Below are 18654 nucleotides of genomic sequence, written 5' to 3'. Positions count from 1 at the left end.
ATATGTAAAGAACTATAAATAAATAAAAACTATGGTGAATCACTGTTACTTCATTTTCCTTTAACAAAATGCATTTTTGAACAATAGCTCGCATGAACCTCATTCTCATCTCATTTCTTACACATGCAGTTATTTATTTTTAAATTAAATGATAGAAAACATAAAAAATCAGAATTAAAAACCTCTCGAGTCTCGATTGTCTCTAATAAAGTCGAGCATTACTCTCTTCAATAAATAATTCTTAAAACTCTCTCTCTCTCTCTCTCTCTCCCCCCAATTCTCAACCCTTTCAGCTCTCAATAAATTAAATGGATTGGATCAGGTTAAGGGCCAATCCATGACCAACTCTAAATATGGACCTTAGCCTCAGCCCAAATTGATGCCAAAGGCATAAACTTGCTCACCAAAACCTAACTTGTGCCCAACTCTAAATATGGACCTTAGCCCACTCCTAAATTGATGCTAAAAACCTAAAATTTTCAACCAAAACCTAACTTATGCACAACTCTAAATATGGACCTTAGCCTACACCCAAATTAATGCTAATAGTTGAAACTTGTCAACCAAAACCTAACTCCTGTCTAACTCTAAATATGGACTTTATCCTAAACTCAAATTGATGCACGAAACCTAAATTTGAAACTTAATAAAAAAATTTATTATTTCTACTATTTAATATGTAAATAACTATATATATATTTATTTATACTTTCGTGAATCAATTTTACTTCATTTTTCCTTAAAAATACATTTTTCAAACCCACAACAACTTACATGAACCTCCTTCACTCATTTCTCAAACATGTGGTTATTTGTTATTTCTCAAACATGTGGTTAAGGGCCAATCTATGACCACCTCTAAACAAGAACCTTAGCCTAAACCCAAATTGATGACAAAAACCTAAATTTTCCAATCAAGCTAATTTATACTCAACTCTAACTATGGACCTAACCTAAACCCAAGTTGATGCCAAAACCTAAATTTCCCAACTAAAACCTAGCTTTTGCCTAACCCTAAATATGGACTTTAGCCTATATCCAAATTGATGCCAAAAATTAAAATTTTCCAACCAAAACCTAACTTTTGCCTAACTCTAAATATGGACTTTAGCCTAAACCCAAATTTATGCCAAAAATCTAAATTTTAAGCTCAATAACTAAAAAATGAAAAGAAAATATTTTTTTACTATTTTATATGTAAAGAACTAGAAATATATAAAAACTTTGTTAAATCATTATTGCTTCATTTTTACCTTAAAAATACATTTTTTTTTTGAAGAGTAGCTCACATGAACCTCTTCCTCTCATCTTATGCATGTGGTTATCTATTTATAAATTAAATAATTAAAATATAAAAAGTTAAAAATAAAAACCCTCTTGAATCTTAATTATCTCTAATAAATTCAATAATTACTCTCTTCAATAAGATTATTCTTAAAACACACACATATATACATATTCTCTAGATCTCTCAATTTTCAACCCCTTCTTGCTTTCAACAAGGCCATGCTCTTTTTTTAGATTTTGAAGGAGGGGGAGGGGGGGAAGTTGGTTAATGGGATTGTGGTTCCCATTAACTGATTTTCCCATATTCCTTTTTACAAATTAATGTAGGACCCATAAAAAAGTCATTTTCCTTGGGTATTACTTACTTGTGTAAGTGATAATGGGTAACTTTCCCACTTGGCCAGAAAGTTGCCAACACATGATGGGATAATATTGTCCCATATAATTCTATATTTTTAAGGGTAAAATGGTTATTATCTCACTTGGGAAATAAAATAACACAAGTAAATGTGTTGGGTAAATGGCCAAAAGAAAAAGAAATGGAGCCTAAATTAAATGGATTGGGTGAGGTTAAGAGCTGATATATCCATGATCAACTCTAAATATAAACCTTAGCCTAAACCCAAATTAACGCCAAAAACCTATATTTGCCAACCAAAACCTAATTTGTGCCCAACTCTAAAAGGGGACCATAGGCTAAACCCAAATTAATGCCAAAATCCCAAAATTTTCAACCAAAACCTAACTTATTTTGAGCCCATGCATTGAATGCCTATAATACAAAAAATTTGAACACACATTAATATTATATATTCTTCATGTTGAACAAAAATATGTTTGAAAAAATGAGAATTATTGTTATAAATGGCTAAAATACAAAGGAAAAATGAATTAATGTCTTAATCATAGTCCATTTTCCTAGTTAAATACGTTAATGGTTCAACTAGTAAGGTCCTTTGGTTACTAATTATTATCATCATCATCATCATTTGGTACTGCCACGCGCAAAAATAAATGCGGAAATAAGAATTACTTTTATTGATGATGAAAATGTAATACATGATTTAAAAATCAATCGAAAAAGAAAAAATTGTTTTTCCATCCAAATGGTGGGTTAGTGGTTCAATTATCCATGTCAAATGGATCAACGCATGATGTTATTATTAAATAATAAAATACATAAAATTCTAGAAAATTTAGAAATTTGTAAATAATTTTGGCACATTCTATAATATTATATATTCATAATACAAAAAATGTGTGATTAATGAGAATTATTTTCATTAATGATGGAAATGGGATAAAAATTAGGATAAAAAATAAAGAGAATTAATGCCAAACACATGACCCCACTAACCATGTCAAATGGTTCAATGATTTAATTAGCTAAGTCATTGTAGGCAAGTGGTTTGGTAGGGATGCAAATAGATTGGATTGGATTTGAATCAAGATATATTTGAATTTGATTTGATTCGAAGATCTAATTGGATATCGTAAATATTGATTCAAATCTGAATCCGATTAATATGTTGGATATCCGAATCTGATACGACCTGATTTAATTAAAAAATAGTAAATTATTAAAAGGAAAAGAAAATATAATAATTGAAACAAATAAAAACAAAAACAATATAATTTTTTTTTCAACTATTTTTATCATATAAGAAGTTTACAAAAAAAAACAATATAAATAAATAATAAATAACATATATATTATATATAAATGATATATAATATATATAATTGATTTGACCATAATATTAAAAACCAATATTCAAACAATATATTGGAATTGCATTTCCTTTTGGTAAATAAGTAATTTTTCTTATCTCATAAATTAAATAATAAAAAATAAAAAATATAGATTTTTTTATAAATTTTGTAGAAAAATTTGAACATGCATTAATATTATATATTCTTCATATTGAACAAAAATATGTTTGAAAAATAAAAATTATTGTTAGTAAATGTAGAAATGGCTAAAATACAGAAAAAAATGAATTAATGTCTTAATCATAGTCCATTTTCCTGGTTAAATAGGTTAATGGTTCAGCCAATAAGGTCATTTGGTTGCTGACTATTATCATCGTCATCATTTGATATTGCCACATGCAATACGCCTACGCTGTTACTAGTATATATATATTACTTACGGCTGCACTTCCCTTTTTCTTCTTCTTTTTTTTTCATTCAAAGCCACTATCTTTCCAATGAATAAGCTCTCAAAGAGTCAGACAATTAGGAAAAAATGGTTTGGAACTTGGTAGAAGAATATATTCGCCTCTCTCTCTAGATCTGCTGACTAGATTCATACAAAAAAAATAAAAAAAAAAGCAAAAACTAGATATTGCTGCTAGGCCACAGATTTTAAGTATTGAGCAAAAGAGAGTCAAACTATATACAGTTCTCCCTTTTCTGTGAATAAGATATGATTAAATCCCTATCTTCTGAATATTCAAATTGTTATCATTGACATTACAACAAAAAAAAAAAAAGACGAAAGACAGATACAAAAAACTTTACAAATCAGTTGACTCAGTTGGAATTTAAATAATCTTGATATCTTCTGTGAAGCGAATCAGGCGGCAAATTGGCAAAGCTCGGGCATGGAGGAATGACTGTATAAGTTAATAATATCTTTTTTTTTTATTTATAATAGAAATATGGACTCTGTACATAGCCGTAATGGATACACTGAGTAAGCACACAGTCAACGTGCAACGCAACACCTGTCCCATCTATGCAATAACCAATTAGAACATTTGTTGGTCACTTCCATTTCTACTTTTGATTATTAATCTGATCAGTCCAACTAATAAAACAATGAGTTTGAGCCATTATGCCTGCCACTCTGCCGAGATGATCTTCCATTATCAAATCTTTAAAAAAAAATAAAGAGTTTAACACCCTTCCACAACAAAACATGCATACATGTTACAGCCACTAAAACTTTTGTGTTTTTACCACGCATGAATCGCTATAAATATCTACGCTCACATCGCTTCTCAGTACCCACAAATCACTCCTTTCAGTTTTGGTAGCTGAAATTTCTAGCTACTTCTTTCGTTTATTGTGACTCATTTAAACATTTCGATGGCGACTTCAACTGTGCGGAGAGTGTTGATGTTGCTCTTGCTTGTCATACTGATCCTCATTGTTGTATCAGAGGCACGAGTTCAACATGGGCTTCTGAATATACAGAAGAAGGATATCAACAGCCACGTAATTAGTTTACGTGGGTTAAGGGAGACTCGCCCAGGCAAGATGATGATGGACATTGGATTGACGAGAGTGTCACCTGGAGGGCCGGATCCTGAACATCACAAAGGACTTCCATCGTCGTCAGGTGGCTTAACGGAAACTCGCCCAAGCAAGATGGTGATACACATAGGGTTGATGAGAGAATCACCAGGAGGACCCGATCCTGAACATCACAAAGGACTTCCATCATCGTCTTTGGGTGGGTTAATGGAGACTCACCCAAGTAAGATGGTGATGGACGTAGGGTTGATGAGAGAATCACCTGGAGGACCGGATCCTGAACATCACAAAGGACTTCCATCATCGTCTTTAGGTGGGTTAATGGAGACTCACCCAAACAAGATGGTGGTGGACATAGGGTTGATGAGAGAATCACCTGGAGGACCGGATCCTGAACATCACAAAGGACTTCCATCGTCGTCTGATGTTAGTGTAGGTGGGTTAATGGAGACTAGCCCAAGCAAGAATGTGGACAAACGGTTGATGAGAGAATCACCTGGAGGGCCAGATCCTGAACATCACAAAGGAACTCCATCATTGTCTGGCGTTAGTTTACATGGGTTAGTGGAGACTCACTCAAGGAAGATGGAGATGGACATAGGATTGATGAGAGAATTATCACCTGGAGGACCGGATCCTGAACATCATAAAGGATTTCCATCATTGTCCAGCGTTAGTTTAGGTGGGTTAACGGATACTCGCCCAACCAAGATGGTGATGGACATAGGGTTCATGAGAGAATCACCAGGAGGGCCAGATCCTGAACATCACAAAGGACCTCCATCGTCGTTCTAGACATGCATCGTTGTTCTTAAAGGGATATAGAGTTGCAGGGGAGCAAGCTCTTTCTTGGATGACTGGCTTAATCCGGGAGAAGGTGCAATTTTGTGTATGTTTTCATTCCCACCTTCCAGAGTGGATAAGCCTTGCTTTTCTTTTCGAATGTTGTTTTTATCACTTTATTCCTTCTTGACTATTCTTAACCAACCATATATATGTAAGTATCCTGCAACCAAATATATGCTCAAGTCTTTGTTCTTTTTTATTTTATTTTTTGGTACGAAGATGCAATCAACAAAGCAACACAGAAAGAAAAGTCTACAGAGAAGAAACACAACAAACCAAAAAGAAAATAACTACAAAACAGAATCTAATTGAGAGAAAAACAAAATATATATCGAGGGCCAGTCTGGAAGGGACTCAAAATAGGAGCATGAGTGAGCTCAATTCTGAAAGATATTTTGTTTATTTGCTTGTTTGAGGATTGAAATATTGAAAGAAGTTTCTTTTCCAGTAAATTAAATGATACCCACCCAATCTTGTCTCTCCTGCTTTATTCTTGTGTTTTACACAATCCCGTTCTCAGAATTGCAGCTTAATTAAGATCCTCATGATCAAACACAATGGGTACAGCAGCATTCAAATTGTCAACAAATTAAACACCTCTTACATATCTCATTTCCCTTGACTAAAAGATCATCAGTCGACGTTCCAAGATCCATCGTCCAACATGCATGAACATTGGACAGTGATGAATGAAATTGCACTCATGTTGATTGGGGGTGATACAGTCAACTTGAACCGAAGAACAGAGAATGGAGTACGACCAAGAGGCTTGGTTAGGATGTCAGCAATATGATCACGTGAGGAGATAAACTTGACTTCAAGGAGCTTCTAGGTCACTTGATCTCGTACGAAATGAAAGTCTATTTCTATGCGATTCATACGTGCATGGAAAACCGGATTGGAAGTGAAAAATGTTGCACCCAAGTTATCACACCATAAAACAGGTGGAGAGGCAAGAGAAACTCCAATCTTATGTAAGAGAGAGCGCAACAGAAGCAGCTAGTGCAAGGCTCCTATACTCAAACTCGTAAATTCCTTGTAAGATGATCAAGAGATCAAGTTTGGCCCCATATATATGCAAAAGCCACCATGTGAACGTCGATCATCAAGAAATCTAGCCCAATCTGCGTCAGAAAATGCATGAAGACGCAAGAAAGAGGAAGGTTGGAGTAGCAAGCCATGTGATAGAATGCCTTTGAGATAAAGAAGTATGCACTTCACAGTTGCCCAATGAACATCAGTTGGGGAGTGAAGAAATTGGTATATCGCAAAGGCTATATCAGGCCTAATGAAAGGTAAGATACTGTAGTGCTCCTACAACGCTTCGATAGAGAGAGGGATTAAAGAGAGTGTGGCCATCTAGCTTGCTGAGCATAATTGATGACGTTGTGGGTGTAGAGGCTGGTTTAGCATCAGTCATACTAGCACGTCTAAGATGATCAAATATATACTTTCTTTGAGAGAGAAGCAATGCCTTGGAAGTGTGATGCACCTGGGCCAAGAAAGAAATTAAGAGGCACCAAATCTTTGACAGTAAATGTCAAACTCATTTTCTCTTTTCTTTCATTCCTCCTCTTCCTCTTTTCTTTCTCTTCTTCGGTAACCTTAACGGGGTCTCAACTACTCATCATCTTCTTTAACAACGTTATCAGATGGGGGGACTGAAATTTCGTTACATCTAAAGTATTAGCTAATGAGGTTGAACGGAGATTAGTTAGCGTTTGGGGGTTTAAGGACTTCGGTGGAGGATTCCAATACTGTGGAGAAGTCCTCTCGGCGGGTGATTGAGAAGCAAACGAAAAACCCTTTCAAATTCTTCTCTCCCGCGCAAACGAGAAGCAAACGAAACCCTTTCAAACTTCTTTCGTCTTCCCTCAAACCGCACAAGCAAAAACCCTTTCAAATTCTTCTCTTTATTGATTTTAGGTTTCTAACCCTCTTCCCATCCCTTATTCACAATTTCCTAATTTCTTCGGCAGCTGAGAAGCATTGAACTGTATTAAGAGGTAAGTCACGATTTCTCTCTCCCCCTTTCATCTTCTTCTTATTCTCTCTCTCTCTCTCTCACTTTTTTCTTTTCATTCATCCCTTTTTCTGTAGCAGACCATCAAACCTTCGACAGCTGAGAAGCACCGAACTGTGTTAAGAGGTAAGTCACGATTTCTCTCTCCCCCTTTCATCTTCTTCTTCTCATTCCCTCTCTTTCTCTCTCTCACTTTTTTCTTTTCATTCGTCCCTTTTTCTGTAGCAAACCATCAAACCTTCTCTTTGCCGATTCTAGGTTTCCATCCCTCTCTCTCTCATCTCTTGTCACTCCTTCGGCAGCTGGGAGCCGAACTGAATTCATCTCCGGCAAGGTAAGTCATCAATTTCTCTCTCCCCCTTTCGTTTTCTTTCTCTTATTCTATCCATTAAGCATGATGCCCAAAGCTGTATGTCCTGCTAGGAAACCTTCACAAGAAACCCTAGAATCTGTTAAGAGGCTGATTGATATTTTTTATAGATTTTTTTTCTGAAAATTTCAAAAAATCAGAATTGATTGCAGTAAGGAATACATTCTGTTGTTTGTTTTATGATTAAGACCACTTATGTTTGATCTGTAACATATTTCTGAAGACTATGGAAGTGTTCCTATATTTTTTTGGTCGTATTTGAAAATTTGGCAACTTTTTCTTCCCTCTGTTTTGCTTCCTATCTTTATCAGTCCTTTTGAGTTGTTCTCACTATCTAGATTCCTAAACGGATGCATCCTTTGGATGGATTTTATTGTTACTATTAATATGTTTTGTGTTTTTTTCTTAATATTTTTTTCACATAGTAGAGATGAACAAAAGATGATAATCTATTTCAAGGTTTGATGCTTGAGGTGGATTTGGAATTTTTGTTTACAGTATTGCCAGTTGGTATGTTTTTTTTTATTATGTTTAACAAAAAAAAGTGGCTGAGTTGCTTGGCAATGCTTTAATCACAGTGGATGCATTATTAGTACTTTGAACAATGTTTTATTATTAGTATTATTTTTCTTTTTGGTGATGTGATATTTCCTGGAAACAGTGAAAACTAGAACATTCTTGTTGGAGAACGTCCCATTAATGAAGTACTTGAATAATATGATTGGTTGGTCAAGTTCTTCAATGTGGAATAGTGCAACCACTAGAGCTGTGCATACAGTTGTGCACATCTCATGCCTGACCTTTACAGGACAAATTCTGTCTAATGAAAATTCCAAAAAATAAGACCCATTCGTTCACTAGTTGGGTCGGATCCATGTAGTGTCAAAATTTCTTTGGGGCAGATCCAAAACTACTTATATAATGGTGCTCCAACTTTAATTATTTCTCTAAAGAAATGGAGACCAAAGGTATAATGATATTCAAAATTCCTTGTTTAGGATTCCAAAAAAGGTCAATATGAAATGGAAGGATGATGGGGAAAGCATCACCTTGGCTTCTATAATGCTGGGCTTGCTATAATTTTGCAGTTTATAGGAACTTCGACCATCCATGTTGGCATCTAATGCTGACCTAGCTGAGCCTGTCTGCACCTAGCTGAACAGGTTTCCCAACCTTTCCCCTTCCTTTCCCTAACTGCTTTCAAATGGAACACAACTTAATGGTGACAAACCTTGGCTTTACTTTTAGCCTGCATCTAACTAATCCCACCAAAGTTTGTTTTTCCTTATTTAAAATTTGACAAGGTTTGTAGTTCAGTCATGCCCGGAAAATAAATTGCAGTTAAATTACCTATGTTAACTTTGGTAAATTATCAAACAAGAGGCTTGGGCTGCTATGCCCATTTTATCAGTTCAGTTCTGGCCTAGCTACCTTAAACCAGTATGTAAACATTATCTTAAAACATGAACCTTTTTTTCTTACTACTAATGGTGAATCAAATTGTGCACAATAGAATAGGGGAATTCAAGCTATGTTGAAAGAATTTAAAAATGGAGCATTAAGGATGAAATATGAAATATATCTAGTATTAACGTTGAACATAGATTTCAGCAGAGAAATTGGGGAAAAAGTCCAAGACAAATAAAGAACAAAATAGTTAATTTTACCAGCTAGGGAACTCAAAAAACTAATGGAGAAAGAATTTCAAAGAAAGAAAGAATGGTTGTCAAAAAGAGAGGAAGTGGTGCCAAGATCAAGCTACCATCTTTTCTGCTTTGGAAGCCCAAAGGTTGATTTCATTCAAAATGAAATGCACACTATGTCAAAATGAAATAGTAAAACTGTATATGATGTTTATGGATAAAAGCAATGGGATGTTGGTGGTCTGAAGAGTTTTGATTTCTCTGTTTCTTTTTTCTAAAACTGTATACACTATGTCAAAGGTTGATCTCTACAGCTCATCCCAAACCAAGTAGAACATTTCTCAGTTTCTTTTTTCTAAATTGTAAATCAGCCTCTCTCTCTCTCTCTCTAGATCTCTCATGCATAAACTTACTGTACTTGCAATACACAGGTAAAAGCATGTAACTGATGAAAAATCCTGTTGACGCAAAGCCAATTATGCCATTAATGGATTTTTCTTGAAACCATTGCATTTTAGTTTGATCAATGAGTTGTTACCTGATCATCTTTCGACATATTGTGGTAACCCTTGGCATTAATTAATTAGTTATTAGGGGTATTCTGTGTTTAATTTTATATGACTTCTATGCATAATTTAATTTACAAAAGCATATCAATGGCCCATGCAATGGTTTTTGTGAACTTTGAACAACCCAAAATCCAAATCACTTGGTTGAAACTATCCAATCACAATTGGTGGCATTCATATGTGAGAAAAGCTTATGTGGTTTCCATCTCACTTCTTGTGATACAAGGTAAGGACCTTAGCAAACTCTTGTCAAAACATGTTAAATGTATATAGGGAAAGAAAGTAAATGACCAACCTTGCCTTGAAAGAGGCCAAGCTGTCAATTTAAGCATCATATACGAGGGATTTTGACTGTGAAGTAAAGGATTATTAGTAACTTTACATGCTGTAATACATGGAAGGTGGGTCTTATTGTTTCTTTAATTTCATCATTATTGAAATCTGTATTCTTGCCATGTGGCAATCTTTCATCACCAGTACCTACTTTCCCTCTGTAGTTTAAAGTTTAAACTCCATACTTACCTCAATACTTATCCAATATTGTGATTTAAACTATAAAAAGTAACAAAACCTGATTATGTTATGTGATGTTGTTTTATGTCCTTTACTTCTAAGGAGTTGTCTCTTCTGAGATTTTCAACTGTAGGAGTTCTTTTCAAGTGTATGTAGCAGGTATATATTGTTCCAAGTGTATGTAGCAGGAATTACAATGTGCTCCATGGTTGCTTTGTTTGGAAGAACAACCTCAAACCCTTGAACATTAGATGAATAGAATGAAATTGATAAATATGACAGGGGATAATTTTTGTTTCCTCCAAATGAATACCATATATTTTGTGTTGTTTAGGAGGTTGGGGGGAATACTGTATGTGGATAAATAATTCAACTGTAGACTCCTTTATCATTAAGAATTGTACTTTTCAAAGCATAGGTGATAGATTTTACCTATAGAATTTCACCAAGTGAAGCAGGTTCTGGGTGAATATGCAAAGAATTCTTGGTGACAATTATAAGCTTTTGAAATTTTGACATGTAGGAGTGGATTTGCAATCCAAGAATGACACCTTTCTATATGGCAACTTCCAATCCAAGACCAAGAGTCATCTGTAGTGTAGTTTGTAGGCATTCAAATTCTTTACTTTTACTTTCATATGGTTTTTGGTTTGAGTTTTTAATGCAACTAGCAAGCTGAGCAATAGCAGATCTAGCCGACAGAAACATGAATTTGCTTTTAGTTTTGACTGAATTTAACAATGAGAATGCCATCTTTTATTATTTTAGTAATTGGTAATTTACCTTTGTCTATTATAATCCTTCTATAGGTGTAATTTGCCAAGTGTAAGTTATTTTCATGATTATCCACATTAAACATAAACAAATAGAACATCTCAATGACTCATTTCCTTATTGTCTTCCCATTGTCCTTTAATTTCTGTTTGCTATTTTTGAGTTCCAAATTTCATCTCAGGTTAGATGGTCTCATTTTTCAATGTTTTGGTTACCTAGGTTGAACCAAACATGGCCTTAATTTCCTCTCCATAGTCCATATTTGATCAATAGCCTAGTGATAGTGAGGAAGAGGAAGTTATTAGTTAATACTCTTGCAATTTCTTCTAAAGTCCCCCCGACTGCTAGTGGGTGGGCTAATGTTACTCAATTTTATTTTTGAGTTCCAAATTTCATCTCAGGTTAGATGATCTCATTTTTCAATGTTTTGGTTACCTAGGTTGAACCAAATGTGGCCTTAATTTCCTCTCCATAGTTCATATTTGATCAATAGCCTAGTGATAGTGAGGAAGAGGAAGTTATTAGTTAATACTCTTGCAATTTCTTCTAATCTCCCCCCGACTGCTAGTGGGTGGGCTAATGTTACCCAATTTTACCATGGCCACAGTAAAATCCCTCGTGAAGAGACCATTGTTGAGATTATAGGATTGGATCCGCTCATCTTGCGACCCATTATTGAAGAGCTCTTGATCTGAATGAAGGAGCCTAGGCCAAGCAACAAGGTTCTGGTAGTAATTGTTGTCAAATTGATTTATGGTCTGAAGTTCAAGTGGTGCTAATTAAAGGGGCATTCTACAATGTGAATTGTTTTTCTTGTTGCTGGTTCTAAAAACAAATCAAAACCATTTCATTTGAAAACAGATTGTTTCTTAAGACAAAAACACAAAATAATATGTTCTTCGCTATGTATTTTTTGTTTTTTGAAACAAAATTTGTTTTTTTGTTATTTTTAAATATTTTCTCACTTTCTTATCCTCAAGTCCTTGAAACCTGAACTAGTTTTTTAATATGTTTACTCCCTTCTCCATTACTTTTGTTGAAAGCTTTTTATTGATGATAAAAGGGCTGCACCTACTGCAATGTGGTTTATTATCATCTGTGAGCTGTAGCAGCTAGAGGTCTTTTCCCCCAATGGAGCTCTATTCTCAGTTCTGCATATGAGCTCTATTATCATCTGTATATTGGGAATTCTTGTACTGTTAATAACAGTATTGCTGAATCTATAATTCAACAAGAGGTTAAAAGAAAGCCAAAGACAAAAAGGTTGCTATGTGATAGAGAAAATCAAACTAATAGAGAAAGATTAGAAGAAAAAATAGATAATTGTCATAGAAGAGAGATACTTGGAGCAAGCTCCCACAATGACAATTCACTAAAACACTACTTTTCTATCCATAACAACCATAAACTTCATTAATTGTGAAGAAAGAATGATAGAGGTACAAATTTTACATTGCACAAAGCACTCTGTCTTGATAGGCTAGCCCCAACTCCCTACCCTTATGGCATCTTTTATATTTTCTTTTATGGTTAAGCAGCTTGGAAAACAATCCCCTAGTACATCTGGCTTCTATTGATACTTGTCTTGCTAATGCATCAGCTAACCAATATGCTGATCTTTGAACCTAGTTGGTGCTCTCTTATCTTCCTTACCAAGCCCTTCACTAATATCATGATATATTTGCATCTCCCGGATTTTTCCATATTATTGACCAAAACCAACTATATGAATTCCATTTGCCATGGGCTGATAGGCAACTACATGGATGACTTGTTCAACTACTCCTTTTTTTATCGACAACAGAAAATAGAATTCATTTTTTTTGATGAATAATAGTAAGTTTATTGATTCAGAAGCAAATTAGAGTGAGTTCATACATCATCCTAGTGAGAGGCGCAAGCTGCAGCCCCTCCTTGAAACTTACAAGTAAACTACGAAAGAAAAACAAGAATCACAATTGAGCCCAAAATAATTCTTCTCTATTTACCCCTTGCTTAGCTAACACATTTGACAAGGTATTTGCTGATCTCCCCACCCATTGTACAGTGACCAACATATTCCTTGTCAACCAACTAAATTTCTTCATTTCATTCTTGTATTGCCACATAGCCTCTTCAGAATTTTTCAACCAACCTACCACCACTTTGGAATCCCCCTCGATTATTAGTTGTTGTACCCCTAACTGGTTTGCAAATTGGACCCCTTGTACAGCAGCTAAAAGTTCTGCCGTGATGGAATTCCCAATTCCCAAAGGACCTGAGTAGAGCAACAAAATCTCTCCTTTCTCATTTCTCAAAGCACCCCCAATTCCGGATAATCCTGGATTACCCATGCTGCTTCCATCAAAGTTCAACTTAATTGAGCCTTCGGGTGGAGGAGACCAGCTTGTAATTGATTTGGCCTTTAAAGATGAGCACCTTGCTACTGCTAACCAATTTCTCCAAATGTCATTAAAGGAGAATTGACGAAAGATTTCCAAGGTCTTCAGCCAATGTATTGCCCTGTTTAACACATAGTCTTTCAAATCTTAGTTGTTCCTTTCCTTATCTTGAAAAATTCTGAGATTCCTTTCTTCCCAAAGAGTCCAAGTCAAGGCAGCACAAGCACATCTCCACATAATTCTCCCTATTTTTGTAGGCCAATAAAAGGTAGAATGGTTGAAGAGAATGTGAACTTCTGCTAGTAGACTCCAACTACCCCCAAACAACGAAAGTAGCCAAGCCCAAAGGTCTGCAGAAAAGGGACAAGATACTAATAGATGGTAACATTCCTCACCGTGAGCTCTACAGAGGATACACCAATTAGGAGAAATACAGAGAAAAGGTCTTCTCTTTTGTAGGTTGTCTAAAGTGTTTACTTTCCCATGGAAAACTTCCCAACAAAAAGCCATAATTTTTGGGGGGACTGGCCTACACCAAATTTCTTTTGACGGAAAGGGTTGGTGAGTAGAAAGTTGAGAGATGGACTTGAAAAAAGAAGCACAAGTGAAGGTTCCATTGGGTCTAGGAGTCCAAACCCTCTTATCTGGCTTGGAGGGATCCAAACAAACCTGATTAATTTCAGCATCCCTAAGTCCTCTACAAAAACCAAAATCCCAAGTAGGATCTAAGGGTGTTCCCAAGGGTGAGACAAATTTTGAGACCACCTCTTTTTTGTACAAAGAAATAGAAAAAAGTGAGGGGAACAAATCCTTTAACGGTGAGTCTCCTACCCAAATATCCTCCCAAAAAAGGATAGAGTTGCTAGAACAAACTTCATACCTGATAAAATTGAGGAATTGAGGAAGGGTGTTGTGAATAGCCTTCCAAGGTGCTGCTAGGTTAGCTTGCCTCGATACACCAGCATCCCATCCATTCTCTGACCTCCCATGAATGCTTCCCACCACCTCATGCCACAATCTCTCTCTTTCCAAAGGCCATCTCCACAACCATTTCCCTAACAGAGCTTGATTCTTTCTAATTACCCTCCCAATTCCCAAACCCCCCTCTTCTTTACTTCTGCACACAATTTCCCAATTAACCAAGTGATCCTTTTTCTCTTGTTCCGGCTCCCATAAGAAGTCTCTCATCAACTTCTCCAGCTTCCTAGCTTCCCTAATTGGTATCCTAAAGATAGACAAATAATAGGTAGGTAAGTTAGCCAAGGTAGCTCTTATTAGGGTAATTCTTCCTCCTAAAGAAATATAGTTCATCTTCCAAGAGACTAATCTCTTCTCAAATTTTTCTAATACTGGGGTCCAAAATCTACTCTCCCTAGGATTTGCCCCTAAAGGAAGCCCTAAATATGACATAGGCCAAGCAGAGGTGGAACACTCAAGACACTCCGCAATAGCCTCGACCTCCCCTACCTCCAAATTTATACCTGCTACGCAACTCTTTTCCAGATTTATTCTCAAATTAGAGACACTTTCAAATCCTTTTATTAGCTCCTTTAGGTTTGCTACCTTTTCACTAAGACCTCCTTCACAAAAAATCATTAGGTCGTCTGCAAACTGAAGGTGGGTGACGGGGACTTGGTGTCTCCCTATTCTCCAACCCCTGATGGCATCTTCGTTGTCAGCCTTAGTAATGATCCTACTAATCACATCAGCTACTAAGGTAAAAAGGAATGGTGAAAGTGGATTCCCTTGCCTGACACCCCTACAAGTTGGAAAAAAATCCCTCACCGTACCATTTACCAGAATAGAGTAGTGACAAGTACTGATACAACCAAAGATCCAATTACACCACTTGTCCCCAAAACCACCTCTTTTTTCTACCAAACTGATCTCTATTCCACTCTTTTATTTTGGCTCTCAACCTTTTTAATTTCTTGTGGAACGTGATCCCCTTCCATCTTACCCCTCTCTCCTCCTCACCCCACCACTCCTTCACTTTTTTCACAAAATCTGGATGGGTAAGCCACATATTTTCGAATCTAAAAGGTTTGGGTCCTATAGGAAAAGACTCAGTTCCTATTTGGATAGGACAGTGATCGGAGGTGACCCTGGGTAATGCCCTAGCAACCAAGTTTTCCAAACTATTCTCCCAGGAAGGTTAAAAAGGAATCTATCCAACTTCGAGCACAAAGGGGTTTCCTGAAGGTTGGACCAAGTGTAACTGACTTGCAGCAGAGGTATTTCCTTCAGTTCACAATCTTCAATAAAACCATTAAATTTCCTCATGCTTGTTGAGATTACCTGTTGGGGATTATTGGTTTCATCAGAGAATCTAATGATGTTAAAATCCCCGCCCAGGCACCAAGGACCATCCCATAGCCCCTTAATTGCATATAGTTCCTCACCAGAAAATAGAATTCATTAATAATTATTGAAGCAGGTACAATTGGTTGTGAGTTTACAATTCAGTTATTGTTTCAATTGGTCAACATTTAGAGCTTTTTTAATTTCCATTTTGTACTTTCATTATGGTACCTTGGATTATGCCATTGGCTTCCTTATACCTTTCTTTGAAACTAAGTATTATTCTATCAGTTAACATCTAAATTATTTTGATAGCAGAGATGGCTGACTTAAATTTGACAATTCTGATATGATTTTCAGAAATTATTGGCATCTGGAAGCCTTGGCTTTAAACACAAATTTTCTAGTGTCAGGTAAAATCCTTCTCTTTGATGAAGTTTGTCATGAATATGGTGCTCTTGTGATTTTTGTGTTGAATGGTGGTTTTGGAATGGATGGATGATGAGAGGGAAGTACTCTCGGACATTATGGGTGGAATGGATGAATGAATGCATACATTGGAGTGCTTTTTTCTTTGCAGGTGACCTTACCCCTGAACCCACTCGTAACAATTGCAACTCACCACTGAAAACTGGCACGAAATCAGCCTTGAAACTATCAACCTTGACCCATAACATTGCTGCAATTTGCAGCAAAAAAACCTACTCAAACTCGGTCCAAAAAAAAAACCTACTCAAACTCGGTCCAAAAAAAAAACCTACTCAAACTCAGTTCAAAACCTCACCCTTTGAATCCTTGCATCTGCTACATTTTGCTGCAGAACACCAGTCCTGAAACCATCATCCTCGACCCATCTAAGAGCTGAAAACCAGCCCTGATGCCGAAACCATCGACCATGACCCATACCATTGCTGCAATTTGCAACAGAAAAATTGGCATGAAAACAGCCCCAAGCCCACCTTTTTCAACCTGTCCACCTGTTGTATTTTTGCAGCAAGTTTCGGATCTGAATCCGCTCTTGGAAACCTGTGCCATCGCTGCAATTTGCAGCAGAAAATCGGCGTGAAATAGCCCCGAACCCACCTTCCTTAACCCATCTATTTGGTGAATTTTTCTCAATAGAAACCAACCACAAACTGGCTCCCGATAACCTGTGCCACTGTTGCAATTTGTAGCAGAAAACTGGTACAAAATCAACCCCAAACCTGCCTCCGTTGACCCTCCTATCTGTTGAATGTTTCTTAGCAGAAGCCAGCCTCAAACCCGCTCCTAGTAACCTGTGCTGCTGCTGTAATTTACAGCAGAAAATTGGCTTAAAACCTGCCCAGACCCATCTCCTTAAACCTTCCTATCTACTGATTTTTTTCAGTTGAAACCAGCCTCGGACACCGCTCTGGTAACCCGCACCACTGTTGCACTTTGCAGCAGAAAACTGGTGCGAAACCAGCCCAAACCCAACTCCTTAAACCCTCTTATCTACTCAGCAAAAAACAGCCTTGAACCTGCTCCCGGTAACCCGTGCCACCACTGCAATTTGCAGCAGAAAACCGACACGAAACTAGTCCCAAACCCTCCTCCTTTAAACCTTGTACCCACTGCTTTTTTTTTTAAAGCAGAAAAACAGACCTGAGCCACACTCCCTCCGCCTCAACTTGCAGTAAGAAACCAAATCCAATCTGCCCAAACTTGAACCCAACCTAGCTGAACCTAACTTCACCTAAGCCAACCTATTCAAACCAACTTAAGCCTAGACCCAACTCAACTTAACCCGACCCAACCTTAGCTGAACCTGACTTGGAGTCCACAATTTTAGAATTGAAAGATGCTCTAAATAAGTTCATATCTGCTAAACCTAACTTCACCTAACCCAACCTATTCAAACCCAACCTATTGAAAGATGCTTTAAATAAGTTCATATCTGCTGAACCTAACTTTAAATACGACTTCAACGGATCTGGATGTTTTAGAGCCTGGCTTCCTCTTGTATTAAATGTAATTCATGTAATTTCACTTCACAAATATTGATTCCAAAACTTTTTCTTGATCCGTTTCAGGTTAAAATTCGAAAAGATAGTGAGGTTCGCTTAGAGATAATTGGGACAAGAGTAGACGCCATAGACATCTAATCAAAAGGAAGAATGAATATAATGAGGGCTGAATGTTGTATTTTTTTTGTTCTTAAAATGATGATGGAAGTCAATTTGAATTTTATGAATAAGGTGTTATCTTTTTGGATTTTATATATATTTTCATACAGGTTTTATGTTTTGATTGAATATATTTTCATATAGGTGTATCAATTAGAATTTTTATGTAGCAATATTCACAATATATTGCACTTTTTAAAAAAAATTTGGAACCCTTTTAGAGGCGGTCAAAAGTGCTTCTAAATATTAAAGCATACAGATTTTTCCTTTTCTTAGATTTCTTTTAGAGGCACATAAAATTGTTGCAAAATCCTTTAGAGGTGTTCAAATGCGTCTCTAAATTTAACTTTCAGAGGCATTTTTAACTGTCTCTATACAAGATTTTTAGCGTCAGTGCAATAGAGACAGTCGTACGTGCTTCTAAAAGTCCAATTTAGAGGCGAATTATAAATCCGCCTTTAATGCTCAACCAAGCGCCTCTAAAACATTTAGCGACAGGGCTTTTAGAGGCACTTACCTGGTTGCCTCCTATAACCTTT

General features: G+C 36.3%; 1 protein-coding gene and 1 long non-coding RNA gene across 2 annotated transcripts; both read left to right on the top strand.

Moving 5' to 3' along the window:
* Positions 1–4164: 4164 nt before the first annotated feature.
* On the top strand, positions 4165–5767 carry LOC104612109 (uncharacterized). Its single transcript, XM_010279426.2, has one exon. The coding sequence runs from the start codon at positions 4381–4383 to the stop codon at positions 5341–5343; it is 963 nt and encodes a 320-aa protein (XP_010277728.1). The 5' UTR covers positions 4165–4380; the 3' UTR covers positions 5344–5767.
* Positions 5768–6551: 784 nt separating this feature from the next.
* LOC104612110 (uncharacterized) lies at positions 6552–18360 on the top strand. The gene is made up of 5 exons (XR_737775.3): positions 6552–7400; positions 7498–7543; positions 7643–7751; positions 16329–16381; positions 18023–18360. It is a non-coding gene; the product is annotated as an uncharacterized LOC104612110 (long non-coding RNA).
* Positions 18361–18654: the final 294 nt, after the last annotated feature.

This window comes from Nelumbo nucifera, chromosome 1 (assembly GCF_055504915.1).
Source record: "Nelumbo nucifera cultivar China Antique chromosome 1, China Antique-T2T, whole genome shotgun sequence".
Lineage (NCBI taxonomy): Eukaryota > Viridiplantae > Streptophyta > Magnoliopsida > Proteales > Nelumbonaceae > Nelumbo > Nelumbo nucifera.
This window is presented reverse-complemented; position numbering and strand designations above follow the sequence as displayed.